Here is a 12602-nt window from a genome sequence, read left to right as displayed (position 1 = left end):
AAAATAAAAATAAACCAAGTAGACAGGTGTCAATACCAATAGAATAGAATTATAGCTATATACACATCATTAATAAAATAGAGTAATAAATATGTACAAATATACACAAGTGTTGTGGGGAGGGAAAGGGGGTAGGGCAGAGGGAGGGAGGCAGGATGGGGAGGGGAGGAGGAGGAGGAGAGGAAAAGGGGGGGCACAGTCTGGGAAGGCCTCCTAGAGGAGGTGAGCTCTCAGTAGGGCTTTGAAGGGAAGAAGAGAGCTAGTTTGGGGGAAAAATATGGAATACTTCACGAATTTGCGTGTCATTTGCGTGAATTTGTATCTACCCCAGCACTTAGCACAGAGTAAGTGCTTAACAAAAACCATTCATTCATTCAATCGTATTTATTGGGAGCTTACTGTGTGCAGAGCACTGTACTAAGCTTTTGGGAAGTACAAGTCAGCAACATATAGAGACGGTCCCTACCCAACAACGGGCTCCCAGTCTAGAAGGGGGGAGACAGACAACAAAACAAACCATGTAGACAGGTGTCAAAATCGTCAGAACGAATAGAATTAAAGCTACATGCACATCATTAACAAAATAAATAGTCAATATGTACAGGTAAAATAGAGTAATAAATCTGTACAAATATATGTACAGGTGTTGAGGGGAGGGGAAGGAGGTAGGGTGGGGTGGGGGGAGGAGAGGAAAAAGGGGGCTCAGTCTGGGAAGGCCTCCTGGAGGAGGTGAGCTCTCATTGATCGTCATACCATAATTACCATAATTAATAATTACCATAATTAATGTTATTATCATCTGTAAAATGGAGATTGACTGTGAGCCCCATAGCACTTATGCATATATGTATATATCTATAATTCTATTTATTTATATGGATGCCCGTTTACTTGTTTTGATGTCTGTCTCCCCCGCCTCTAAACTGTAAACCCGGTGTGGGCAGGCATTGTCTTTATTGCTGAATTGTACTTTCCAAGCGCTTAGTACAATGCTCTGCACACAGTAAGCGTTCAATAAATACGACTGACTGAATGAATGAACGAAGGGGGAGACAGGCATCAGTACAAATCAACAGACATCGATCTAAATGAAGAAAATAAAATAAAGTAGGTGCCCCCTCCCCTCCCCCCGCCCCCCGGTATCTGCCAACGCCGCAAGGGGGCAGGGAGGGAGGGAGGGAAGGAGGGAAGGAGGGAAGGAAGGAAAGAGGGAAGGAGGGAAGGAGGGAAGGAAGGAAAGAGGGAAGGAGGGAAGGAGGGAAAGAGGGAAGGAAGGAGGGAGGGAAGGAGGGAAAGAGGGAAGGAAGGAGGGAGGGAAGGAGGGAAAGAGGGAAGGAGGGAGGGAGAGAAGGAGGGAAGGAGGGAGGGAGGGCGAGAAGGAGGGGAGGAAGGAGGGAGGGAAAGAGGCAAGGAGGGAAGGAGGAAAGGAGGGACGGAGAGAAGGAGGGAAGGGGGAAGGAAGGAGGGAGGGAAGGAGGAAAAGAGGTAAGGAGGTAAGGAGGGAGGGGGGACAGAAGGAGGGAAGGAGGGAGGGAGGGGAGGAGGGAAGGGAGAAGGGAGGGAAAGAGGCAAGGAGGAAAGGAGGGAAAGAGGGAAGGAGGGAGGGAGGTAGGGAGGGAGGGAAAGAGGGAGTGAAGGAGGGAAGGAGGGACGGAGGGAGAGAAGGAGGGAAGGAGGGAGGGAGGGAAAGAGGGAAGGAGGGAGGGAGGGAAAGAGGGAAGGAGGGAGGGAGGGAAAGAGGGAGAGAAGGAGGGAAGGAGGGAAAGAGGCAAGGAGGGAAGGAGGTAGGGAAAGAGGGAAGGAGGAAGGGAAAGAGGGAGAGAAGGAGGGAAAGACTCAAGGAGGGAAGGAGGAAAACAGGGAAGGAGGAAGGGAGGGAAAGAGGGAGGGAGGGAGAGATGGAGGGAAGGGAAGGAAGGAGGGAGGGAGGGAGAGATGGAGGGAAGGAGGGAAGGAGGAAGGGAGGGAGAGATGGAGGGAAGGGGGAAGGAAGGAGGGAGGTGAGGAGGGCAGGAGGGAGGGGGCTTAGCTGGAGCAGCTGGGGAGGGGGCGGGGCGGGGGCGGGGCGGGGGGACAGGGCCCAGCTGCCACCCAGGCGGGCAGGACCACGGGGAGACAGAGGCGGGGGCCGGCGGCAGGGGAGGCCGGGCCGGGGACCCGAGGGGAGGGGAGGGGAGGGGGCGGCGGCGGCGGCGGCAAAGGAGGAGGAAGGAGGAAGGAGGAGGAAACGGGAGGAGGAGGAAGGAGGAGGAAAGAGGAGGAGGACCAGCGGGACCAGGAGGACCGGCAGGAGGAGGAAGATGCAACTGAGCCGCTGCTGCTTCGTGTTCCTGGTGCAGGGGACCATCTACCTGGTGAGAAGAGCCCACCCCGGCTAGGGGCAGCCAGGGGGGCAGCCAGGAGGGCAGCCAGGAGGGCAGCCAGGGCGGGGGCAGAGGGAAAACCCTCCCCACACAGGAAACTTTGTCCCCCCGGAACTTCCCCAGGCTGGGGGTTAACGGGCGGCGGCGGCGCCAGGGGCTGACTCCCCCAGGGGTTCGAGGGGCTGGGATCCCCACCCTGAGGGATCCAGGGACTTTGGACCCCTGGGGCACCTGCCCTGGACAGGGCAGGGCCGGGCATCCCCGGCTAGACATCCCTTCCCCACCCCTTCCCAATTCCCTCCCCATCCCTTCCCTGTCACTCTCCATCCCTTCCTATCCCTTCCCCATCACTCCCCATCCTTCCCCATCCCTCCCCAACCCTTCCCTATCACTCCTCATCCCTTCCCCATCCCTCCCCATCCTTTCGCCATCCCTTCCCCATCCCTTCCCCATCCTTTCCCCATCCCTTCCCCATCCCTCCCCATCCTTCCCCATCGCTCCCCATCCCTTCCCCATCCCTCCCCATCCCTTCCCCTCACTCCCCATCCTTTCCCATCCCTTTTCCATCACTCCCCATCCCTCCCCGTCCCTGGCTGCCCCCTGTTGTTTTCTTCTTCTTTTCTTCTTCTTCCTCTTGCTCCTCCTCCCGCTCTTCTTCTTCTTCTTCTTCTTCTTCTTCTTCTTCTTCTTCTTCTTCTTCTTCTTCTTCCTGTTCCCCTGCCGTGGTCCCCAGGACGGCCGGGAGCGCGTCCCGCCCGGGGCTGCAGCAGCAGCAGCAGGACCAGGAGCAGCAGCAGGAGCAGCTGCGCCCCTTCATCCCGGTTTCCCTCCGGTCCCGGCGGCCCGTCACCACGGAAACCCGTCCCCCCGTCGGTCCCCCCGTCGGTCCCCCCGTCCGTCCCTCCCACCGCCCCCGGCCCCTGCCGGTGGTGTGGTCTACAGGTCCCGCGGGCCCGGGGATGCGGGGCTCGGGGCGCAGAGGGGTCCAGGTCAGCCCCGGGAGGGGTTAAGGGATCTGCTCCATCCCCCGGGGAAATACTCACCATGGAATTAGCGCTCACTCTGTGCCGAACACTGCTCTCAACGCTGGGGCAGATACAGGGTCATCCGGCGGCCCCACGTGGAGCCCACCGTCTTCATCCCCATTTTACAGACGAGGGAACTGAGGCGCAGAGAAGCTCGGTGGAAAGAGCGCGGGTTTGGGAGTCGGGGGTCGGGGGTTCTCATCCCGGCTCCGCCACTTGTCAGCTGGGTGACTTTGGACAAGTCACTTCACTTCTCTGGGCCTTAGTGACCTCATCTGGAAAATGGGGGTGAAGACTGTGATTACCTTGCATCGTCCCCGGCGCTTAGGACAGCGTTGGGCACAGAGTAAGCGCTTATTCATTCAATCGTATTTATTGAGCGCCTACTGTGTGCAGAGCACTGGACTAAGCGCTTGGGAAGTCCAAGTTGGCAACATATAGAGACGGTCCCTACCCAACAGCGGGCTCACAGTCGAGAAATAACAAATATAACAAATAGCAAATAACAATAACAAATAATAACTTAACGAATAGCAAATCATCATCATCATCATTATCATCATCTATCGTATTTATTGAGCGCTTACTGTGTGCGGAGCACTGTACTAAGCGCTTGGGAAGTACAAGTTGGCAACATATAGAGACAGTCCCTACCCAATAGTGGGCTCACAGTCTAAAAGGGGGAGAGTAATAATCACGGTATTTGTTAAGCGCTTACTATGTGCCAAGCACTGTTCTAAGCGCTGGGGGGGGGGGGGATGAGTACTTGGGAGAGCATAATATAATAGAGTTCTTATTATCCTCATTATTCTTATCTTTCTGGTGCTTTTCTTCAAGGGTGGGGGTGAAATATAGACTGGTTTGGCTGTGCAGGGAGGGGGCTGGGGGGTGTGAAGGGGAGGGAGTCTAGAGGGAGGGAGGAGAGATGGAGGCTGGGCCAAAAGGGGGCTTTGGATGGTAAAGAAGGACGGAGAGGAGCCCGTTGAGGGCAGGGATTGTCTCTGTTGCTGAACTGTACTTTCCAAGCGCTTAGTACAGTGCCCGGGACACAGTAAGCGCTCAATAAATGTGATTGAATGAATGCATGAATGAAAGTAAGGAGAAAAGGAGGTTAGAAGCAGCGTGGCTCAGTGGGAAAGAGCCCGGGCTTTGGAGTCAGAGGTCATGGGTTCAAATCCCGCCTCCGCCACTTGTCAGCTGTGTGACTTTGGGCAAGTCACTTCACTTCTCTGGGCCCCAGTTCCCTCATCTGTAAAATGGGGATGAAGACTGTGAGCCCCACGTGGGACAACCTTGTATCCCTCCAGCGCTTAGAACAGTGCTTTGCACATAGTCAGCGCTTAATAAATGCCATCATCATCATCATCATCATCATTCAACTGAAGGGAGAGTCCTTGGGGAAACTGCTCCCCTGCAGACAGAAGCCCCACCAAGATGGGCAGATACCCCCAGAGGTCTCCTCATCCCCGCCTCTGTATCCAGGCTTGGAGGCAGCTAAACCATGTCAGTCTGGTGAGTGGCCTCTTCTGTCTTGACCTCTCAGACGGTGTGTCTGCTCCGGCGCTTAGCACAGTGCTTGGCAGGAAGGCAGCTCTTAAACTCTCTTTTTGTGTGTCATCTGTATGCGATTGGATCCGTGCCCTTAGAGAAGCAGCATGGCCTAGTGCCAAGAGCCCGGGTTTGGGAGTCAGAGGTCTTGAGTTCTAATCCCGGCTCCGCCACTTGTCTGCTGTGTGACCTTGGGCAAGTCACTTCACTTCTCTGGGCCTCAGTTACCTATCTGTAAAATGGGGATTGAGACTGTGAGCCCCACGTGGGACAACCTGATTACCTTGTATCTACCCCAGCGCTTAGAACAGTGCTTGGAACATAGTGAGTGCTTAACAAATAACATGATTATTGTTTGGTATTCACCCCAACCTCAGCCCCACAGCACTCACGGGCATAACTGGAACATTAACGAGAAGCAGCGTGGCTCAGTGGAAAGAGCCCGGGCTTGGGAGTCGGAGGTCATGGGTTCTAATCCCGGCTCTGCCACTTGTCGGCTGTGTGACTTTGGGCAAGTCACCTCACTTCTCTGGGCCTCAGTTTCCTCATCTGTAAAATGGGGTTTAATATTGTGAGCCCCACGTGGGACAACCTGATCACCTTGTATCCTCCCCAGCGCTTAGAACAGTGCTCCATGCATAGTAAGCGCTTAACAAATGTCATTATTATTATTATTATTAATTTCTATTAACATCGGCCTCTCCCTCTAGACTGTAAGCTCGCTGTGGGCAGGGATGTGTATGTTTATTGTTCTACTGTGCTCTCCCGAGGGCTCAGTACAGTGCTCTGCACTGATGGAATAATAATTAGTGATTAATAATTGATTGATTAATAAATGCCATCATTATCGGGTTGGGCCAGTCTGGGTCCGGACCCCGGCGCCATCTGTGACCCAGGGTGGGTGGGGTTGCCTCCAGGCCCCATCGAGCCCATCTGCCCAGTCCCCCCAGCTGCACAACCCCAGAGCAATCTTGCCAATAAGGACAGAAAGCTGCCAGCCCACTGAGCCATCCTCCCCACCAGCCGGGCCGGAATGATGGATAAACCTCAGTTTCAGTTTGGACTCACCTGGACCAAAGTGCTACCAGGCTGGGGCGAGTGGCTGGTGGCCCAGCTGTTCTTTCTGGCCTCCCGTGGGCCCTTTGGGGTCCCTCTTTGACCCCCTCCCCTGCCCCATTCCCTGTTGGACTTGCCTCCTTCCCAGACCTGGCTAACACCCAATCAATCAATCAATCAATCAATCGTATTTATTGAGCGCTTACTGTGTGCCCAGTCCCCACCCCTTAGTGTGCGAAGGATGGGGGCCTATGGAGTGGACAGATCCTCTGGGCAACCAATCAACCCATCGAAACTACTTGAGTGCCGACTCTATGCTGAACACTGTACTAAGCATGAGGGAGCGTACAATGGAATCAGTATCAATCAATCAATCAATTGTATTTATTGAGCGCTTACTGTGTGCAGAGCACTGTACTAAGTGCTTGGGAAGTACAAGTTGGCAACATGATTCCTGCCCTTGAGGAACTTACAATCTAGCAGGGGAGACAGACACTGAAATAAACTATGGGTAAGAAGAAGCAATAGAGAATAAAGATAATAATAATAATAATGACGGCATTTATTAAGCGCTTACTATGTGCAAAGCACTGTTTTAAGCGCTGGGGAAGTTACAAGGTGATCAAGTTGTCCCACAGGGGGCTCACAGTCTTAATCCCCATTTTCCAGATGAGGGAACTGAGGCTCAGAGTAGTAAAAAGTGACTTGCCCAAAGTCACACAGCTGACAAGTGGGGAGCTGGGATTTGAACCCATGACCTCTGACTCCAAAGCCCGGGCTGTTTTCTACTGAGCCACATTGCTTCTCTAGCAGATGTGGATCTAAAGATCCATAGATGTGGATAGAGGTGCTGCAGTGGAGTTGGGGAGGGAAGTACCCAAGTGCTTAGGTGACTTGGAAGTGCAGAATTGGCGGTGGCGGGGGGGGGGAAAACTGTGTGGGAGGTGAGAGATTAAGCAGAGAAAGCTTCCTGGAGGAGAGGTGATTTTAATAAGGCTTTGAAGACGAGGAGAGCAGTGGTCGGTGAAAGGGAAGGGAATTCCAGACAGGGGGGAAGGTGTGAGAGATGAGAGAATGAAGTTGAGTTGGGAGCAATGAAGAGTGCGAGCTGGGGTGGGGTGGGAGATGAGAGATTAATCAGGGAAGGCTTCCTGGAGGAGATACGATTTTAGTGGGGCTCCGAAGATGGGGAGAGCAGTGGTAGGTGAAAGGGAAGGGAATTCCAGGCAGGGGAGAAGGAAGGCTTGAGAGAAGAAAGGAGGAAGCCCAGAGAGTAGGATGAGTTGGGAGAAATGAAGAGTGCGAGTTTGGGTGGGGTGGGAAAAGAGGAAGGATGAGTGGTCCTTAATAATAATAATGATGATGATGGCATTCATTCATTCAACTGTATTTATTGAGCACTTACTGTGTGCAGAGCACTGTACTAAGTGCTTGGGAAGTGCAAGTCGGCAATATATAGAGACAGTCCCTACCCAACAACGGGCTCACAGTCAAGAAGGGGGAGACAGACAACAAAACGAAACAGGTAGACAGGTGTCAAGTCACCAGAATAAATAAAAATAAAGCCAGACACACATCATTAACAAAATAAATAGAATAGTGAATATGTACAAGTAAAATAAATAGAGTAATAAATCTGTACAAACATATATACAGGTGCTGTAGGGAGGGGAGGGAGGTAGGGCAGGAGGGATGAGGAGGAGGAGAGGAAAAAGGGGGCTCAGTTTATTAAGCGCTTACTACGTGCAAAGCACTGTTCTAAGTTCTGAAGAGGTTACAAGGTGATCAGGTTGTCCCACAGGGGGCTCACAGTCTTAATCCCCATTTTCCAGATGAGGTCACTGAGGTAGGGCAGGGGGGATGAGGAGGAGGAGAGGAAAAAGGGGGATCAGTCTGGGGCTCAGTTTATTAAGCGCTTACTATGTGCAAAGCACTGTTCCAAGTTCTGGAGAGGTTACAAGGTGATCAGGTTGTCCCACAGGGGGCTCACGGTCTTAATCCCCATTTTCCGGATGAGGTCACTGAGGCCCAGAGAAGTCAAGTGACTTGCCCAAAGTCACACAGCTGACAATCGGCAGGGCTGGGATTTGAACCCCTGACCTCTGACTCCAAAGCCCGGGCTCTGAAGCAGGTGTCACTTTCCAGTCTTCTCCTGCTCCCTTTTCCCCTCCTCCCCCCTTTCCAGGTCATCTGCGGCCCCGAAGACCCGACCCGTGAGGCGGATCCGGATCCGAGAGGCCCGGAGCAGGGCGACTCCGGGAGCCGGGCCCGGCCCTCCCGGGTGCAGAGGAAACGGGGTCACCCCCCGGGCCGGGCCCGCCCGGCGCCCAACGCCACCCTCCTGGAGCTGCCGGCCGCCTCGCCCGAGCTGTGGGGAGCCCTGGGGGACCCCCACGCCCGCGCCCCCCGCGGCGCCCCGGCCCCGCCGGCCCGGCTCCGCAGGACCTTGGGCTGGGGCGACTTCTACTCCAACATCAAGACGGTCACGTTGAACCTGCTGGTCACCGGGAAGGTGGTGGACCACGGCAACGGGACCTTCAGCGTGCTCTTCCGCCACAACTCGTCGGGCCAGGGCAACGTGTCCGTTAGCCTGGTGCCCCCCGGAAAGGCCCTCGAGTTCCACCAGGAGCGGCAGATCTTCATCGAGGCCAAGGCCTCCAAGATCTTCAACTGCCGGGTGGAGTCGGAGCGGGTGGCCCGGGGCCGGCAGACGCTGCTTTGCCCCCACGACCCGGCCAAGACCTGCTCCCGGGAGCACACCCAGAGCTTCGTCACCTGGACCTGCTCCAAGCCCTTCCGCGTCATCTGCGTCTACGTGGCCTTCTACAGCACGGACTACCGCCTGGTGCAGAAGGCCTGCCCCGATTACCACTACCAGGGCCACGGGCCCTATTACCCCTCCGGCTGACCGACCCGCGCACCCCGGGGGCCGGCGCCTCCCCCGCACCTCCGGAGCGGGCCGGAATCTCGTCCAGTTGGGCCAGGCCCCGTTCCCGGCCTGGGGATCCCCGGGCCCTCTGCGGGTCCGTCTTCAGCTTGTCTCCGCCCCGGCGCTTAGTACAGTGCCACTGTGCTTGACGAATACCATCATCGGCACCATCGGGCAGCTGGGGTTACCTCCATCTGTCCTCTGCCCCCAGCAGACTCACGCGCTCGTTCATTCTGTTGTATTCAGTGAGCGCTTACTGGGAGTGGAGCACTGTACTAAGCGCCTGGGAGCGTACACTATAACAATCAACAGACACGAGTTAGAGGGGGCGACAGACAAAGATAGAAATAAATTACTGACTCGCCCCTGGGCCCATTCCCCTCTCCCCACCACCCCCCGGCCCCGGATCCTCTGAGCCTCTCCGTCCCCCGCCTCTTGATACCCAGAGCCGTGGGCGGCGGGAGTCTGGGCCGGCCATCCATTCATCCATCGTATTTATTGAGCGCTGACTGTGTGTAGAGCACTGAACTAAGCGCTTGTACTAACCTTCCCCGCTCACAACGAGCTCACAGGCCATTCCGCTCCTCCGGCACCTGGCTGGATGTTGGGATCGTACCGACTGCACACGGGGAGCGGGGCCCAATGTTCCGAAAAGGGGTACACCCGCTGGACAGGGCCAGTCCCGTCCCCCTCCACGGCCCGTTGGCTGGACACAGCAGCTCTGCGCCCTTTCCTACCCCTCTGTGCTCCCCGTGGGCCCCTTCCCCATCCCCTTGTCCCGTAGGCCCGTGCCACCTTCGCCCGTTGACGGCCCCGGGGGCGGAAAAGCGGGGCCGGAGATGGGGTCTCGGCTCATATTGTCGGGGACGTCGAGTGGGGTGTCTGTACTCAGGGGAGGGGCGGGCGGGTGAAGGGGAAGGGGTTCTGTGACGTCACCTTGTCTCCTTGTGTTCCAGCCCTAAGAATGGGGAAATAAAAGGGCCTGACCTGATGGTCAACTGGTGCCATTCCTGAATCCAATGCCAGTCTGGTTCCAAACGCCGCCCTTGCCCGCCCCATCCCATCACCCCCAGCCTGCAAAGGGGTGCACACGTACACAGACTACAGACCACCCACCTTGCCAGGCAGGCCCAGCCAGGATCCCGGGCAGCGCGGTCGGCTCGGAGTCAACTCTGGATGACTTCCTGGAGGAGGCGGATCCCCTGAGTTGAGATATGCAGAGGGGCGGGCCCGGCGGAGGGCAGCGGGAGTTTGGACTGAGCTAGGCAAAGGCCAGGAGGGGCACGGGGCGGGGGTCAGAGCTCTGAGGAAGCGGGAAAGGGGCTGGGCAGAGGAGGCTGGAGTTTGGGGTCCTGGTTTGGTGGGGTGAGGGTCCTGACAGGGTCCCACTTCATTCGTGAGAAGCAGCACGGCCTAGTGGGAATCAGAAGGCCACGGGTTCTAGTCCCGGTTCTGCCCCTTGTCTGCTGTGAGACCTCGGGCTAGTCACTTCATAATAATAATAATAATGATGGCATTTATTAAGCGCTTACTATGTGCACTGTTCTAAGCGCTGGGGGGTTACAAGGTGATCAGGTTGTCCCACGGGGGGCTCACAGTCTTCATCCGCATTTTACAGATGAGGGAACTGAGGCCCAGAGAAGTGAAGTGACTTGCCCAAGGTCACACAGCTGACAATTGGCAGAGCCGGGATTTGAACCCACGACCACTGACTCCAAAGCCCGGGCTCTTTCCACTGAGCCACGCTGCTTCTCTTATGTCACTGGGCCTCGGTTACCTCATCTGGAAAATGGGGATTGAGACTGTGAGCACCCCCCATGGGACAGGGACTGTGTCCATCTCGATTTGCTTGTATCCACTCCAGCGCATAGTATATTGCCTGGCGCATAGAAAGCGCTTAACAAATATCATCATCATCATCATCATCAATCGTATTTATTGAGCGCTTACTATGTGCAGAGCACTGTACTAAGCGCTTGGGAAGTACAAATTGGCAACATATAGAGACAGTCCCTACCCAACAGTGGGCTCACAGTCTAAAAGGGGGAGACAGAGAACAAAACCAAACAGACTAACAAAATAAAATAAATAGAATAGATATGTACAAATAAAATAAATAAATAAATAAATACCATTGTTATCGTCTGATTTCACGTTTAGGAGGCTGGAAATTGCTCTCGCTTGCCCTCCCACCCCTCCCTCAAATCTCCAGAGGAGGGGACCCCACAAATTCCTGCGCATTACTTCTGGGGTCTCTCTAGGCTGGACCTTCCCCCCCCACACACACACACCGGTGAGAGGGGAAGGAGGGAGTCTGAGAAGAAGGGACGAGAGAGTCTGACTAGTGGAGTCCCTCCCACTCCACTGCTGGAGGCCTTTGGGCAGTTGCTTAACCTCTCTGGGCCTCAGGGGCCTCAGCTGAGAAATCGCTGCCCCTCGGCCCTTCACCAGGGGAGGAGGAGAGACCACTGAAGTGGCGGAGGGAATGATGGGGACAAAGTGGCCAGCGCTCCTCCTCAGGGACCCAACATGGATCATCCAACACCACCTCAGCCCCCCATCCCCATCCCCTGCCTCAGTGACCCAGCGTCCAGCACGGCCTAATGGACAGGGCCTGGGCTTGGGACACGGAAGGTCGTGGGTTCTAATTCCAGCTCGGGCCACTTGTCTGCTGTGTGATCTTGGCCAAGTCACTTCAATCAATCAATCAATCAATCGTATTTATTGAGCGCTTACTGTGTGCAGAGCACTGTACTAAGCGCTTGGGAAGTACGAGTCGGCAACATATAGAGACAGTCCCTACCCAACAGTGGGCTCACAGTCTTCACTTTCCTGAGCCTCAGTTCCCTCATCTGTAAAATGGGGATTAAGACCGTGAGCCCTATGTGAGACAGAAACTATGTCCAACCGGATTTTTGTGTATCTACCCCAGTGCTTTGAACAGTGCCTGGCACACAGTATGTGCTAAATAATAATAATAATAATGATGGTATTTGTTAAGCACTTACTATGTGCCAAGCACTGTTCTAAGCGCTGGGGTAGATACAGGGTACTCAGTGGGGCTTGCAATTTTAGCTTAACAAATACCACAATTATTATTATTACTCCAGCGTTTACCACAGTGCTTGGCACATAGCAAGAGCTCAATACAGAAACAAAGCAAAACAAACCTCCCTGGAGAGGGCTCCTGGGATCCTTGAGTCTTCTTTATGTTCTTCAATCAATCAATCAGTGGTAATTAGTGAGCGCTTACTGTGTGCAGAGCACTCTACTAAGCACTTGGGAGAGTACAGTATAACCAAGTTAGTAGACATGCTCCTGGACCACGAGGAGCTTAGAGTCTAGAGGGGAAGATTGACATGAATATAAACATAAAGGTAATTTAGGAGGGTGTCCCCCTCCCTCTCTCCTCCTCCTCGTCCTAATAATAATAATAATAATAATAATAATAATAATGATGGCATTTATTAAGCGCTTACTATGTGCAAAGCACTGTTCTAAGCGCTGGGGAGGTTACAAGGTGATCAGGTTGTCCCACGGGGGGCTCACGGTCTTCATCCCCATTGTATAGATGAGGTAACTGAGGCACAGAAAAGTTAAGTGACTTGCCCAAAGTCACACAGCTGACAAGTGGCAGAGCCGGGATTTGAACCCATGACCTCTGACTCCAAAGCCCAGGCT

The 12602-nt window shown here is 54.6% G+C and overlaps 1 protein-coding gene across 1 annotated transcript; it reads left to right on the top strand.

The window, feature by feature from the left end:
- Positions 1-2272: 2272 nt before the first annotated feature.
- On the top strand, positions 2273-9218 carry NXPH3 (neurexophilin 3). Its single transcript, XM_038754625.1, has 2 exons — positions 2273-2354; positions 8178-9218. Exons 1-2 carry the CDS (start codon positions 2301-2303, stop codon positions 8898-8900), a joined length of 777 nt encoding a protein of 258 aa, XP_038610553.1. The 5' UTR covers positions 2273-2300; the 3' UTR covers positions 8901-9218.
- Positions 9219-12602: the final 3384 nt, after the last annotated feature.

This window comes from Tachyglossus aculeatus, chromosome 11 (assembly GCF_015852505.1).
Source record: "Tachyglossus aculeatus isolate mTacAcu1 chromosome 11, mTacAcu1.pri, whole genome shotgun sequence".
Lineage (NCBI taxonomy): Eukaryota > Metazoa > Chordata > Mammalia > Monotremata > Tachyglossidae > Tachyglossus > Tachyglossus aculeatus.
Note: the sequence above shows the minus strand (reverse complement) of the source record. Positions and strands in the feature narration are given on the sequence as shown.

Bases quoted from the DNA above. Each gene is read 5' to 3' on its own strand.
- NXPH3 (XM_038754625.1), top strand. From the start codon at position 2,301: ATGCAACTGAGCCGCTGCTGCTTCGTGTTCCTGGTGCAGGGGACCATC. The intron at 2,355-8,177 runs GTGAGAAGAGCC...CCCCCTTTCCAG, and splicing joins TGCAGGGGACCATCTACCTG to GTCATCTGCGGCCCCGAAGA.